This window comes from Leucoraja erinacea, chromosome 39 (genome assembly GCF_028641065.1).
Source record: "Leucoraja erinacea ecotype New England chromosome 39, Leri_hhj_1, whole genome shotgun sequence".
Classification (NCBI taxonomy): Eukaryota; Metazoa; Chordata; class Chondrichthyes; order Rajiformes; family Rajidae; genus Leucoraja; species Leucoraja erinaceus.
This window is the reverse complement of record NC_073415.1, coordinates 6528174-6544683: the sequence shown is the minus strand read 5'-3', so window position 1 is coordinate 6544683 and position 16510 is coordinate 6528174. Positions and strand designations below refer to the sequence as shown.

The window sequence follows — 16510 nt, the reverse complement described above, 5'->3', positions numbered from 1 at the left end:
TTATTTTTAATGGATCATTTGGTTGGCTGGACTGAGGTTATTAACAATGCTAGGTATAGAAACATAGAAACATAGAAAATAGGTGCAGGAGGAGGCCATTCAGCCCTTTGAGCCAGCACCGCCATTCATTGTGATCATGGCTGATCGTCCCCAATCAATAACCTGTGCCTGCCTTCTCCCCATATCCCTTGACTCCACCAGCCCCTAGAGCTCTATCTAACTCTCTCTTATATCCATCCAGTGATTTGGCCTCTGCTGCCCTCTGTGGCAGGGAATTCCACAAATTCACGACTCTCCGGGTGAAAAGGTTTTTTTCTCACCTCAGTCTTAAATGACCCCCCTTTATTCTGAGGGTCGAGACCCTTCTTTGGACTGAGGGTGGAAGTCACGAATATGATTTGCTTTTGATTTTATTTCTGTGATCGGTGGTAAATTATGATCACTCTGTATATTACACATTGGATATAGAAACACAATAGTTTTATGAATGATTCACAAGGCTGACACTAGAACTGAGATATATATATATATTGAGAAACCAAATGATTTGTTTCAAATAAAATTGACTCCAATTATGTTCATTCATTGCTTTCCCTCTCCCTCTTTCCTCTCCCCACCCCCCCTCCTCTTCTCTTTCTTCCTCACTCTTTAATTATCTTGTTCTTTCCATCATCCATCCATCTCTCTTCCCTTTTCTCTCACCCTTCAAACCCCAGTCCCACATCCCCCACCTTACTTGCTCATCCTCTGCCTCCCATGCCAGTGCCATTAATGCAGCCACTCCTGTCCTTGACACAATGGACTTGGTTCTCCATGAGTCAAAAACAGAAGTTGGAATGGGTACAGAGAAAAGCTGGAAAGGTTACAGAGATGATTTACGATGATGTTGCCGAACCAGAGGGTCTGAGCTATTGGGAGAGGTTGAGTATTTTGGGACTCTGCTATTTTTCTTATTTGCATTCGTCACATTGTGGCACTTTGAGCCTGGTGCAGAAAGGGAAATGAGTGAACAGGAATAATAATCATTCATCTTCTTATCTGACTGTTGTCTATCAAGAGTCGGGTGCTTTAAATTGAATTGTGGTCACTCTATTGTATAAAGTGCCGTATAACAATGACATTTTTTTTTTCGTTGCTTTTTTAATTTATTGTCAAAGGTCTGCAGAAAAAGGGCCATTAATAAATCCAGAAGGAATTTACCCAAATAAATGCTAGCAATCAACACTTACTTTTAATGATCCTTGTCCATGACCATTTGCAGTTACAGTAAACTTTTCAAAAGCATTAAACTGAAATTGCAAAAACATAGATCATACATTAGTCTCAACAAGTAAATATATAATGACACAGAACCCAGGTAAGACTACTCAGGTTTGTGCACCAATATCTTTAGTAAAAGACATACAAAGACTTTATGCTGTCACATTCTGACAAAGGACAAACGAGCATGGTAATTCCGATATTCCTTCCTTGTTCTCCCATGTGATTTATGGGATAATAAAGAGAGTCCTTGTTGTGCAGTAGTGCTGGCATTTGTGGTGGTGTCAGGGTGGGGTGAAAGCTGGAAGAGAGGAAGGGCAGGACAAAAGGCCGGGGATGAAAAGACAACAATCGTGAGGTGAAACCAGATGAAAGGGGTGACATATGTGGGGAGAAATGGGAATGTTTAGGTGGGGCACAGGGAAGAGAGGGGGAAAAGAGTGGGGGGGCGTGGTGTTTGTATTGTATTGTATTGTATTCAAATTTATTGTCATTGTCTCAATTTGAGACAACGAAATGAATTTCCCTTACAGGCAGTATCATAAAAAAATCACAAAAAAATAATAGAAATAATAAAAATAAATAATAAATAAATAATAAAACATATTAAAAATAAAATTGAAATTGAATTAAAATGTAAAAAAAGCATAAATACAGAAGTCCACGACACAACATAACATAAATGGCACCAAGGTGAGGATGGCACCATAGTCCAGCCAGCCTCCCCTCCGTGTTCATCCGTGGACGGGGCCTTCCGAGCAGGCCTTCCCTGTCCCACTTCTAATGCCCCTGTCCCACTTAGGAAATCTGAACGGAAACCTCTGGTGATTTTGCGCCCCACCCAAGGTTTCTGTGCGGTTCCTGGAGGTTGCAGGTGGTTGCAGGTAGTGGAAGCAGGTAGAGAGACTGACAAAAACCTCCGGGAACCGCACGGAAACCACGGGTGGGGCGCAAAGTCTCCAGATGTTTCCGTTCAGGTTTCCTAAGTGGGGCGGGGGCGTAACACTGTAAGCTACCAAAATGGAATATGAGACGTTGCCCCTCCAGTTTATGTGTGGCCTCACTCTGGCAATGAAGGAGGCCCAGGACAGATAGATCAGTATAGGAGAGGAGTTAGAATGCTTAGCATCCAGGAGATCCAACACACATACACACAGTGGTGGAAGTCCACAGGAAATGGAGGAGAGAGATGTGTGGTGCGTCCGCTACTGTTGCCATTGGAAACCAGCGCCACTGTGTCACTAATGTTTTTAACGATGATGAATGAATGAATGAACCACTTATGTGAAACGGTCGCAAATGTTTTGTGAAACGGTTTACATGGTCTCAGTGTACACTGAACGCAGTATCGCTTCAGACTCCTCTCACTTTCTGCAAGTTAAAGGTATAGTCATGGTTTCTAGCTGTGCCGGCCTTTTTGTTGCTTACATCAAACAGCCCTTGTTCCAGACGTGCACAGGAACCACCCCTCAACTCTTTCTCCGCAACATTTAAGACTGCATCAGGGCTGCCTTCTGCACCTGCACCTTCTGCAATGTCACCATTCAACTCCTCGGTTCATTCACCGAATACCACCCCCTGACCAGGTGCCTCCCCATGTGACCACAAGAGACGTAACACCTGTCCTTGTACCCCCTTCCTCGCCTCTATCCAGAGTCCCCAGCAATCCTTTCAGATGAACCAGATGCACACATGCACCTCCTCTAACCTCATCTACTGCATTCCATGTTCCTGATGTGGCCCACATTACATTGGTGATACTATAGGTAGAGTCAGTAACCATTTCGCCGGACACTTGCACTAGGTCTGAGAAGGCCTACTGGCCCTCCCAGTTACTAAACATTTTAACTTCCCTTTCCATTCCCAGGTTGACATAGGTGATGCTACATGCAAACTGGTAGAACAGCACCTCATATTTTGCTTGGGGTGTTTACAACTTAACAACTTCTCAAATGTTTGGTAACTAACTTACATACCCCTTTTCCCTGCCGTTGCACATCAGACAGGCCCCCTCACTGTCCATCTTCAAATCCAGTGTTAAAACACATTTGTACTCCCTGGCTTTTGACCATGCCTGAGGCTTTGCTTCTGTTTGTGGTGTTTTTGATGTTTCTTTATTTTACATGTCTTTCCCTACTATTTCTTTTGATTGGTATTTTTGGTGTGTATTAACTTTTTTGTTAATGATTAGTGATGTACAGCACTTTGTTGCAGCTATGTTTGTTTTTAAAGTGCTCTATAAATAAAATTATTATTATAATTATTATTCTTCTCTCCCACACACCACATGGATTCACACATATTTCTCCCCTTCCCCATCCCCTATGTTCCTTCACAATTTGGACCTCAATCCTTATCTCACATTTTGTCTATTCAACCCTGGCATTTATCCAAACATCTGTCCCTCACCACCACTTTCTCCCTTCACCTGTATCCACTTATTCCAGGCTATACATAGAAACATAGAAACATAGAAATTAGGTGCAGGAGTAGGCCATTCGGCCCTTCGAGCCTGCACCGCCATTCAATATGTTCATGGCTGATCATCCAACTCAGTATCCCGTACCTGCCTTCTCTCCATACCCCCTGATCCCCTTAGCCACAAGGGCCACATCTAACTCCCTCTTAAATATAGCCAATGAACTGGCCTCAACTACCCTCTGTGGCAGAGAATTCCAGAGATTCACCACTCTCTGTGTGAAAAAAGTTCTTCTCATCTCGGTTTTAAAGGATTTCCCCTTTATCCTTAAGCTGTGACCCCTTATTCATATTCATTATTACTGCATATTTAAGTCATTTCTATGTTTGTGGATGTAGAAAAAATACTGAGAGCATTAAGTACAAGTTATAAACATCCCTTTAGAAAATAACATTACAAATGATCAAGAACATGAGCAAATGGGGATAAGCATTTAAACCTTCTGAAGAAAAATATGTACCAACCGTTCTTGATCTTGTGGTATATACACTGTCTGGACGGATAGCCCATTCAAAAGAAAGTTGCTTGCTGGGAATGGATAGATCAATATCCAAGTCGCTCTTCTTGAACTGAGGAACATCGGTCAAATAAGTGGCCTGTGCTTGAAGCGCAACTATGGTTGCCTGGAAAGTAAAATGTTCTTGTTGAATATATTTGTTGATATTTCCAACACAACACCCCCACCCGAAAATACATGTGCAGTTGGACTACCTGTGTAGAGCTGTAACCTCCTCCATATGCACTCCGTTTCGACAGCCATTTCACTAATTTTCCAGCTTGGTCATACTGCTCCTGCTTCAAGAGGAATAGAAGGGCATATCCCGTAGCTTCAATGGTATACAGAGAGTTAGAATCTCCTCCCACTGGCCAGTGTGATTGGTCTAAAAAGATGCAAGAGAAACATCGTTTTAAGTGAAAAAAGTTCAATTTAACGGCAGCGCTGTTTCTCGAAGAAACCAGGAACTGCAAATGCTGGTTTACAAAAAATGACACAGAATGCTGGAGTAACGCAGTGGGTCACACAGCATCTCTGGAGAGCGTGGATAGGTGACATTTCAGGTCAGGACCCTTCTTTCTTCAGAATAATTGTGGAGGGGGTGGGAAAGAAAGCTGGAAGAGAGGAGGGCTTGTCAGCTAATAGGTTGATACGGGTGAGGAGTGTACAAGTTTTTTTTTATAGGCAGATGTTTGGAAAAGGCTACAGATGAAAAGACAAAATGAGTGAGAAATGAGGACTGAAGAGTCGTGAATGGTGAATTCAGAAGAAGGAATGCAGGGAGAAGAGGAGGGGAGGGGAGCACTGGGAAGTGGAGTATGTGGAGGAAGAAGGTAGAAGGGAGGGAATTACGTAGGTAGAAGGAGAGGGTTACCATTGGGTTGTAAGTCACACAAGGCGACTACTTCCAGTTTGCATGTGGCCTCACTCTGGGAATCGAGGCCCAGGTGAGAAAGCTCAGTGTGAGAATGTGAAGTGCTGTAAAATCCAGCAGGGGTTGGCAGACCGCACACAAGTGTTCTGCGAAACAGTTGCCGGCTCTTTGCTTGGTTTCCCAAATGTACAGGAGGCCTCATGGGGAACACTGGACGAAGTAGGTCAAGTTAGATGAGATGCACATGCACCCCACATCTCACTTGGGAAGAACTGCTGGAGTCCCTGGGTGGAGCTGAGGGACGAGGTAAAGGAACAGGTGTTACATCTCATGCAGTTGCAGGGATAGGTACCCAGATAGAGGGTCATTTGGGTTGGAAGAGGTGATTGAACCAAGGACTTGCAGAAGGAGTGAGCTCTGCTGAAGGCAGAAAGGGGTGAAGATGGGAAGATGTGACTAGTGGTAGGATGACATTGGGCGATGGAGATGCCAGAAATGTCATAGGATGATGTGTTGGATGCGAGGGTTGGTGGGGTAATGGGTAGGGACCAGGAGAAGTCTATCCTTGTTTTGTCTGACGGGGGGGGGGGGGGGGGGGGGGGGGGGGGGAAATAAGAGCAGAGCTACAGGACACAGAGGGGATGCGGGATCAATCTATGACAGAAGGGGGAAACCATATTTACAAATGAAAGAGGATATGTCGTATGTCCTCGAATTAAGGCACAAGAACTAATTAGACTTACCTGCTGAAGCAAATTTCATCACAATTTCCCGCTTGTCTTGACCCATGAGTGAAAGGGCATAAGCTGTAAGCACTGCACCATAGCATCCCTGAAGGGCATCTATATGATCCTCCAGGTATGCTGCCCCTTTCTTGATACTGTTTTCATAACTCTAAAATTAAGAAATGATATTTTGATGAGACCAAGATTGGTGTATTGTGTTCAGTTGTGGTCACTATATTATAGGAAAGATCTTGTCAAGCTGGAAAGGGTGCAGAGAAGATTTACGAGGATGTTGCCAGGACTCAAGGACTTGGGCTACAGTGAGCGGTTGAGCAGGTGAGGATTTTATTCCTTGGAGCACAAGAGGATAGGGATGATCTTATAGAGGTGCACGAAATTACGAGAGGAATTGATCAGGCAAATGCACAGAGTTTTTTGCCCAGACTAGGACAACCAGAGGACATAGGTTTAAGATGAGGGTGGGGGGGGGAGGAGAAATAATAGAAACCTGAGGGGTAACTTTTTTTACACAAAGGGTGGTGGGCATATGGAACGAGCTGCCGGAGGAGGTCGTTGCACCACGTACTATCATAATATTTAAGGGACATTTGGACAGGTACATGGATAGGATAAGTTTAGAGTGTTATTTGTGAAGCGTGGGCAGGTGGGGCTAGTATAGATGGGGCATGATGGGGCATGTTGATTGTTGGTGACAAGTTGGGCCAAAGTGCCCGTTTCCTTGCTGTATGACTATGATTCTCTCAAGTGTCAAGAGAATTTATTTTCAGGTGTCCCCGAAAGGACAATGAAATTTGTGCATTGCTGCATTTTTCTATAATTCTATTTGCATTAAACAGCTCTTGATTACACTTATCCCAATCTCACAACCCAACCCAAGCTGCTGGTTGTCTCTCTCCATTTGATATCGCCACTTAACACACCCTCCAATTCCGGCCATATGTCCAAACGTTTAAATTTATCCAAGGGTTCAGTTAGCGAATTCAGACTTAGTCTGAGATGTTAACGGGACAACCTATTATTTGTGTGTTTGTTGATAGAACTACATTTGAAATTTGCCACAAAACAAAATAGGAATTCAAATGTAATCTCAAGTTACCAAGTCTCCCAAACGCATGAACTGTCTTTCATAGCTCGTTATCAGGCAACTTTGACGTGCTGCCGTGCTAGAATTAACTTAATACCAGCTTTGGCCATATTAATTGAGAGTAAATCTTGACCATCACTCGTACTTATTTGAAATAATTAATCCACAAGATACCTTATGTTATAAAATGAAAATGATTTACCCCAACAAATTGTGAGCAAGCACTTCGAGCTTCAATGATTGCAATCAGAACAAATGCAGTTAATGGTGCATGGTTCTCCTTGGATTCTCCACGGAGTCCTCCCTAAAGGACATGAATGCATGTGAAAAATATACAAGATTTGAACAATATCTGAATTGTCAAATAATGTTTAATTGAACCAATATCATTGTGTTGAATGATCAATGGCCTAAAGATCTCTGTAATGGAACGAGAAGTTGTAAAATGGCTAATAGCATTCAGTTTACATTCAATTTTGTTTGGATAGTAAATGTTTGCATCTTATGTGAATAATAGGAATAAATCTCCTTTGTTGCTGATAAATTTCCTTTCTAGTTCATTAAATCTCTTTAATTTTCAACTTGTCTTTTAAAGTTTCTGTCTACTTTTTATTTTATCTTCATCATGTTGAACCACCTCAATCCCACTTTTCCCTCTCTTCTATCCATTCCTTTGTCTCCACAAAGGTTTCAAGCAAACAAGCAAATGGCATGTTGGTCTTCATAGCGAGAAGATTTTAGAATAGGAACAAGGAGGTCCTACTGCAGTTGTATATAGCCCTGGACTAAACTGGAGGCCAAATCTGGAGTATTGTGTGCAGTTCTGGTCTCAATTGAAATCTGGAGTATTGAGGGAGTGTAGTGTAGGTTCACCAGGTTACTTCCTGGGATGGAGGGACAGAATGGGTCGATTGGGCTTATATTCAATGGAATTTAGAAGGAAAGGACTAGATCTTATAGAAACATATACATTTCTTACGGGATTGGGCAGGTTAGATGCAGGAAAAATCTTGCCCATGTTGGGGGAGTCCAGAGGCAGGGGTCACAGTTTAAGAATAAAAGGTAGGCCATTTAGGACTGTGATGAGAAAAACCTTTTCACCCAGAGAGTTGTGAAAGGGGGAAGTCTTCTAGGACCGAGATGAGAAAAACATTTTTCACACACAGAGTGGTGAATCTGTGGAATTCTCTGCCACAGAAGGTAGTCGAGGCCAGTTCATTGGCTATATTTAAGAGGGAGTTAGATGTGGCCCTTGTGGCTAAAGGGATCAGGGGGTATGGAGAGAAGGCAGGGATGGGATACTGAGTTGGATGATCAGCCATGGTCATATTGAATGGCAGTGCAGGCTCGAAGGGCCGAATGGCCTACTCCTGCACCTATTTTCTATGTTTTCTAGGGAAGAAAAAACCTCACTTTTACCTACTCTGTCCTGAATGAATCACCAGATCACAGTGATGTGCTCAACTCATACCCTCTGAAATGGGCCAGTACCTGATTTGGTTCAAGAGTTGTTAACAAAAACAGATGAGTAGGGGCTGCTTACTTCCTGTGAACAAAGACACTGGAAAACTGTACCACGTGTCAGTGACTTAATTATATTATCTTATAATTCTATTTTTCTATGCAACCAAAACATGTTTTTAAAGCATTTTACTTACAATCATCTCTCCATGAATTACTGGACCTTTTTCCTCAAAGTGACCATCAGGTTTCTGTCTGTTTAATATCAGCCACTTAACAGCTCCACAAAGTACATGTGGCTCAATTGTGATCATGTGACGCGCCATAGCAAACACTTTAGCCACATAGGCAGTCAACCTGCACATAGAGAAACGCAACAAATGTATCCCATTAGAAATCCCAGGGTAGGAATTCATCCTCATTGTACCTGTGTGATTTGAAGCTGATGGCCAGAAGTAAAACATCATCTCTTACTGCCTTTCACATTTAGAGTGAGAAAAAAAGATAGACATTCTGAAATGCAATATTTAGAAAAAAAATCAAATGAAAGAAATCTTACCCAGAGACCTTATCAATACTAATGTGATTGTTAATTCATTCATGCTATCCTTTGGCAACCAACTTATTTTCAATGGAATATCTATACTTTGATGTAAGTGGAAATGGTTCACAACAGTGTATACATATTTCTAAAACGATTCATAGTATGGAAACAGAGACTTTGGCCCAACTTGGCCAAGACACCTGTCCAAATGCCTTTTAAATGCTCTAACTGTATCCGCCCCTGGTACTTCTACATATGCACCACCCTCACTGTGAAGAGGTTGTCCCTCAGGTTCCTTTTAAATCTTTCCACTCTCACATTAAATCTAGTTTTAGAATCCTGCAGCTTAGCTAATAAATGGTAGCTATTCAACTGTTCCCAGGGACACATTCAGAGACTGACATCGAGTGCTGCTGGAAGATCATCAACTCGGTGAAAGACGCTCTTTGGTCTGCCCGAGCGTTGTTCACCACCCAGCGGAGCGAGATGTCCGTCGGAGAATGTTGCCGACTGGCCCGCTGCAGACTGCAGGAGTACGTGCTGAGGGACTCGCTGAAGCTCGGTGCAGCCAATGCGAAGGCTTGGTGGGGGAGGACCACAGTCTAGAGTCCTTCCGCTACTGGACATGGGGGGCAGGGCGTGGTGGAGACACCCCTCAAAAATAAGGGAAGTGATCACACGCCAGTGGGCCACATGATTGGCAAGGGAGGGGGATAAATTTGTGAAATTTGAGCAATGTATGTAGACTGTATTGAATATTTTGTATAGCCTCCGAAAATGTCGGATGAATTTTTTGCACGGTTCACGTATTGCATATATTTATTACCTTAATAAAGTCTATTTTGAATTTTTTTTAAAAGGTAGCTATTCAACTTATCTATGATTTTATATGCTACCACACACCACCCTCAGGCTCTTAGATTCCTTGGAAAAATGAACCAGCCTCTCCTTATAACTAAATTCTCCAAACTCGCTAACATCCTAGTAAACAATTTCTAATCTCTTTCCAGTTTAATAACATCGTTCCTACAGATGAGAGACCAGAACTGTACACAGTATTTATGATATCCCCTTACTAATCTTGAACAGTTATAACATGATGTACCAAGGGAAGGAATACAATGACATTTTATATTGAAATAGATCATACAACAGCACAGCACAGGAAAAATTCCTTTAATCCAGAATGCAGGTGCCAAACATGATGCCATCTAATTTGCTTCCACCAAACACATTTCTTAAATGTTTCCCCTCTGATTTTAAAGCTATTCCATCTACAGTGCAATCCTGGGAAAATGTTTATATCTAATATAATAATGTTTATATCTAATGTTTATACCTTAACAATGCCTCTTATAATTTTATATACTTCTAACAGATCTTCCCTCAATCGCAAAATGCAACACCTCACACTTGCCTGTATTAAACTCAATCTTCTATTTCTCTACCCATATCTGTAACTGATCTATATCCTACTGGATACTTTGATGGTCTTCCTCATTGTCTAATTTTGCGTTGTCTGCAAACATACAAACCCACACATCTACATTTATATCCAAGTCAATTAGATACATCACAGAGACAGAGTTCCCAGAACTGATCTCTGTGGAACACCAGAGCTTACAGACCTCGATACCACTACTCTCAGTCCACAATAGTTAAGCCAGTTCTGAATCTAAACTACCAATTCAATGTGGATCCCAGAAATCTTAATCCTCTGGATCAGCTTTCCATGAGCAAAATTATCAAATGCTTTACTAAAATATATCCAAAATACAAATGCCAAACATGATGCCATCTAATTTGCTTCCACCACTCTTTCTTTAAAACACATTTCTTAAACTTTTCCCCTCTGATCTGATAGATTTCTGGATAATGATTTTAATTAATAAATCAAAATCTTAATCAATTTGGGAAGCTATGACCTGCCACGGACAAAGCCATGCTGGCTGTCCCTAATTTTCCCATTTTCTGCTAATTGCAAATTCACCAAAGTCAGTCTGGAAAATCAGCTTCTAATGTACCATGTGCTGCCTTCACGATTTTGGAAAGCAGCAAAAGAACCTTCTTCCTTGCGATATGCCAGTTCTTGGGTATAACCTGAGTGAAGAAAAGGAAGCAATAAAAAACAAAAGTCAATAAATTGCAGAGAATCCAAACGGTGACACAAAATGTTGGGAAAACACGTCAAGAAATTTTGACATGCACTCATGCCTTTCTCAACAGTGTACTTTTGTGCTAAAACCACATTAAAGATACATTCACGATGCATTATTGTGAAAATTCAAATTGGTATTTATGATCCCAACTATTGTTTGCATAGAAGATGGAATTTCTAACCCAGAAGTCAATCTAAAATCATCAGTTATGATGTCTACAGGCATTCTTGCAACAACTGCAGCACGGATACATTCAAGATATGGAACAGCTCAACCATTATTCAAGGTATAAATGTACAGGCACGACATTGTCTCAACGCTCCAGCTTCAGATTGCTCCACTTCTATGCTCACGTTCCACTGCTTCCCTTCCAAGAGGAAAATGAACAGTACATTTGTTAAGGTACACAAAAAAGCTGGAGAAACTCAGCGGGTGCAGCAGCATCTATGGAGCGAAGGAACCCTTCTTTAGAAATGCATTCAGTACATTTGTTAAACTATTTACCATTTAACTACCGTTTTACAGTTAGTTCTATATATATATATACACTAATACCTTGTCTGCTAAGATCACCTCAGCTGCGTGGATGCATTTCTTACCTGTCATGTATCCATTTTGTGTTCTAACGATCTTCTTGAATCACCTCCTCCTGAAGAACAGGCTACGGGTCTCAAATGGATGCTAAATTTCTATTCTAACTTGATATCATTATCCTTTAACCCAACATCTTAATCATTCTGAACTTCGGGATCTCAATCGTCACTTTTTTGATATCTCGAAAAACCAACAAATGGTCCACACTTGATTCATACCCATATGATCTTGAACCCCTCAATAATGTAACACCCCATGGCATACCACACCATACCTTATGGTACCCACATTCTCAAATTTACACATAAATTCTTATATTTACCAATGTCAACTAAAGACCATTTACAGTGACCAGAACTTGGTAATTGCCATGGTTTTGCAGATCAATTTTCAATGTGTCAAATATTCCATCAATGTTGCCCAAATTGCCTGCCACACCCCTGCCATTACAGCACTCCAAGGCCACTTTCTACAGGCGCTGCCTGACCCGCTAGAATTTCTGCAACGTATGTTCTTAAGTGAAAGGAGCAGAATTAGTCCATTCGGCCCATCAAGTCTACTCTGCCATTCAATCATGGCTGATCTATGTCTCCTAATCCCATTCTCCTGCCTTCTCCCTATAACGTCTGACACCACTCATTCCTGGGATCATTCTCGTAAACCTCTTCTGAACCCTCTCCAGAGTCAGCGCGTTCTTCCTTTGATATGGGCCGAAAATAGCTCACAATATTCCAAGTGTGGCCTGGTCAGTGCCTTATAGAACCTGAGCATTCTATCCCTGTTTTTATATATTAGTCCTCCTGAAATAAATTAGCATTGTGTTGGCCTTCCTTACTATCGATTCGACTTGCAAATTGACTTTTTTGGGGATCCTGCACCAGCACTTCCAAGTGCTTTTACAACACCTCCGATTTCTGGATCCCTCCACATTTAGAAAATAGTCTACACCTTATTCCTATTACCAAAACGCATGACTCCACACTTTGCTACACTGTTATGTTGTGTAACATGTGTTTTACTCTCGTTTCGAAAGTTGCATTACAAAAGCCATTTTGTCAATGGTCAAAAAGTGAGTTTGAGGCTAGAGAATTTCAGACTCACATTAAAAAAGATTTTCCCTCTGTATGTTCCATGTCCCGGGGGATCTTACTTACTTTGACCAGTCAGCAACATGGGTTATAACTGATGCAAAGCTTCATCAACTTCTCTATTCAATCCCATAATTTGCTTTTGGTCATGGCTTTGAATATACTCCTCATTTAAACATCCACATCACCACAATCTTCAGTGATAATCATCAGGAAAGATAAAGCATTATTATAAAATATACATAAAAATCTCTGTGATGAACTTTGCAAAATACATTAGGTGGTGATACTTCATTTTTCAAACCGTTTACGTATTATTTCAGGTGCAACAATTTACATGTAATGCCCCTGTCCCGTTCAGGAAACCTGAATGGAAACCTCTGGAGACTTTGCGCCCCACCCAAGGTTTCCGTGCGGTTCCCGGAGGTTGCAGGAGGTTGCAGGTAGTGGAAGCAGGCAGGGAGACTGACAAAAACCTCCGGGAACCGCACGGAAACCTTGGATGGGGCACAAAGTCTCCAGACGTTTCCGTTCAGGTTTCCCAAGTGGGATGGCCACATATAATAATGTTCTGTACCTATCTGAATGTTCTTCAGTGCCCTTTCTCTGGCGTCCACTCCCACCAATGGCCATTCATTTTTTTCGTCCAGATATTTTACAACAATCACGACTGGAGTCATTGATGCCATATTCTGCTCGCCGCATCCCCTCGGAATTCTGATTAGATGTTTCAGTTTCAATCCATCGATAGTGCTTTCAATAGATTGAGCTAAAACATCACCTGTTTCATTGATAAAATAAATTTAAGAGGAACAAGTTCAAGTTCAAGTTCAAGTGAGTTTAATGTCATGTGTAGGTACACAAAAATGCTGGAGAAATGCAGCAGCATCTATGGAGCAAAGGACATAGGCAACGTTTCGGGAAAGACAATTAAATTCTTGCTTCGCTTCAACATACAGAACATAGTAGGCATTTACTACAAAACAGATCAGTGTGTCCATATACCATTGGATAAATATATACACACATTAATAAATAGACTGATAAAGTGCAAATAACAGATAATGGGTTATTAATGATCAGAGTCTTGTCCGAGCCAGGTTTAATAGCCTGATGGCTATTCTGTCAAATATCTGAGCATATCCATAAGTGCTATGTTTCATTGATGGAGTATCAACAAAGCTCTAAAGCAATTTTATGTACTTATACATAGGAATTTAATTTATTTCATTTTCTGGGAAATGTGTTTAATTAATCAACTTGAAGGTTACTGAAACTATATGCTGTGGATTATTGTGATGGGGAAAGCATCACCCATAATGCCCATTTTGTCCATATCCCTGTAAACTTTTTCTCACCATATATTTAAATGTGTGTTAAATGTTGTAAATGTATCTGTCTCTATCACATCCTCGGACAGCTTGTTCTACACACCCATTAAACTATTTGTGAAAAAGTTGCCCCTTAGGTCCCATTTTCCCCTCTTACGTTAAGCATATTCCACATATTTTATACTCTCCAAACCTGATTAAGAGTGTGACTATTCACCTTATTTAGCACAACTCTATTCCCCATGCATTTATTTTTTTTTTTTTTAGGTATATATCTATTATGTATACTCAGGGAAAGTTTTCCATCATTCTCGGATTTTTCATTCCATGAGATTTCATTTTCACTTGCCTGCAAGTCAATTACAAGACATATTTCTGGCCAGCACGACGGGAATGGTAGTTAAAAAACATATCCTGACTAGTAAACTAGTGCTTAAAAATCTAATTTTAAATTGGGTGATAAATAAAAGTCACCAGGGGAGAAATAGTAAAAGCAGTAAGCTGTTCCAGATCCATATTCCAACCAAAATAAAGAGAAAAATGCCAATGCATACAGTATTTGGGACTGATGGGTAACGATTGTATTTCTGAAGGACAACAACGAAACTTCCTAGGTAGACAAAAATGCTGGAGAAACTCAGCGGGTGCAGCCGCATCTATGGAGCGAAGGAAATAGGCAACGTTTCAGGCCGAAACCCTTCTTCAGACTGATGGGGGGTGGCGGGGAGAAGAAAGGAAAAAGGAGGAGGAGGAGGAGCCAGAGGGCTGAGGGAGAACTAGGAAGGGGAGGAGACAGCAAGGGCTAACAAAATTGGGAGAATTCAATGTTCATGACCGCAGGATGCAGACTCCCCAAGCGGAATATGAGGTGCTGTTCCTCCAATTTCCGGTGTTGCTCGCTCTGGCCATGGAGGAAACCCAGGACAGAGAGGTTGGATGGGGAATGGGAGGGGGAGTTGAAGTGCTGAGCCACCGGGAGGTCAGGTTGGTTATTGCGGACCGAGCGGAGGTGTTCGGCGAAACCTTCATTTTTTATTTTCTGACCAAGTGCTGTTCTTATATTTAAAATGGAAAGTATGTTATACACCTCTGAATTCTCCAACATCAACAAATCAGATAAGATCTACAAATAGATATTTCTCTTCAGTTTATATAGGAATGAAAATATTACCTACCTTGCGCGCTGATGAAAGTCGATGGCTCTGTGTGTGGAACCATATCAGCTGGGGGTAGCACAGACACATTAAACACTTGCTCTTTACCTAGGTTAAAGGAAAATATATTTATTTATTCAGAAGGTTATATCAATATACTGCTCTATCCAGACACAATCCTAATATAAAATATGTATATGTTCTTTCATTGCCATTATCTCTCAATCTTGAAATTCACAACCAAACAGCACTTGGAAGTATTTTTATCATGATGACTGCATCAGTTCAAGGTAACTTACTGAAGGGTCTCATAGGCAGTATGAAATGGACAATAACTACTAACTCTTGCTGGCCATGCCCATACTCTGCAAATTAATTAATAAAAACATCTTTGAATCAAAAACCTTTGCTTCTGGTAGAGTATGGTGAATTTGCAGGATTGTTATGGAGGCAAGATCATTTGTAGTATTTAAAGAGGAAATAGGAGCATGTTTTGAAAGTTCAGGGATTGAGGACTGCAGATATCGGAACACAAAAAGAGATGAACCCTGGGACATAGCAGTCGTGGGGTCGATTGGCCTACTAATGTTCCTATATTCTTGTATTCTTATTTATTTTCCCTGATAACTATGTATTCGTGTGTTGCTTTTTATAGTCAAAACATGGAAACCGGCCCAACTCGTCTAAACCTACCAAGATGCCCCATCTAAGCTAGTTCTACCTGCCTGCATTTGGCCTAAAATTTTTCTCTTAAACCTTTCCATCCATTATCTCATGGATGAGTCTTTTAAATGTTGTTATAGTACCAGCCTCAACTACCTCCTCCGTCTGCTCGTTCCATATACCCATATCTCTGTGTGGAAAAGATGCCGCACAGGTTCCGAGTCATTTTTTTTCCCTCTCACCTTAAATCACTTTTGTTGCCCAACTTTCCTGCTGTATACAGACTCTGCCGAAACATTTGCAGCAATTCCTGTTTCTATCTTTTTGATTAAATTCTTGGTCATTTGTCTGCATATTATTTATGTAGTCAATGTAACAGATTGATAACATTCCGGTAAAGCATATTTATGGCACAATTTAAATAAAAGATGAGGTTGCTGAATATGTATTCTGAAGGCTAATAATATGAGTGAACCTTACCTTTGGGATTCAAATCGTGATTGTCCACTGGGAGTTCAGTTTTGACTCCCTCTGGCTGCAGAAAGAAATAATACACTGAGTATGTTTGCATTTGGTT

At 41.2% G+C, this 16510-nt stretch overlaps 1 protein-coding gene across 1 annotated transcript in view; it reads right to left on the bottom strand.

Annotated features, from left to right (window-relative positions):
• LOC129714485 (complement C3-like) overlaps window positions 1-16510 on the bottom strand; it is a 73166-nt gene that overhangs the window by 15841 nt on the left and 40815 nt on the right. The window contains exons 22-31 of the mRNA XM_055664122.1: window positions 16414-16468; window positions 15292-15378; window positions 13363-13566; window positions 10969-11044; window positions 8598-8757; window positions 7142-7243; window positions 5853-6003; window positions 4451-4620; window positions 4204-4362; window positions 1230-1289 (exon numbers count right to left, since the gene is read on the bottom strand). Coding sequence (XP_055520097.1) covers window positions 1230-1289; window positions 4204-4362; window positions 4451-4620; window positions 5853-6003; window positions 7142-7243; window positions 8598-8757; window positions 10969-11044; window positions 13363-13566; window positions 15292-15378; window positions 16414-16468 — 1224 coding nt within the window. The remainder of the gene's footprint in view (window positions 1-1229; window positions 1290-4203; window positions 4363-4450; window positions 4621-5852; window positions 6004-7141; window positions 7244-8597; window positions 8758-10968; window positions 11045-13362; window positions 13567-15291; window positions 15379-16413; window positions 16469-16510) is intronic.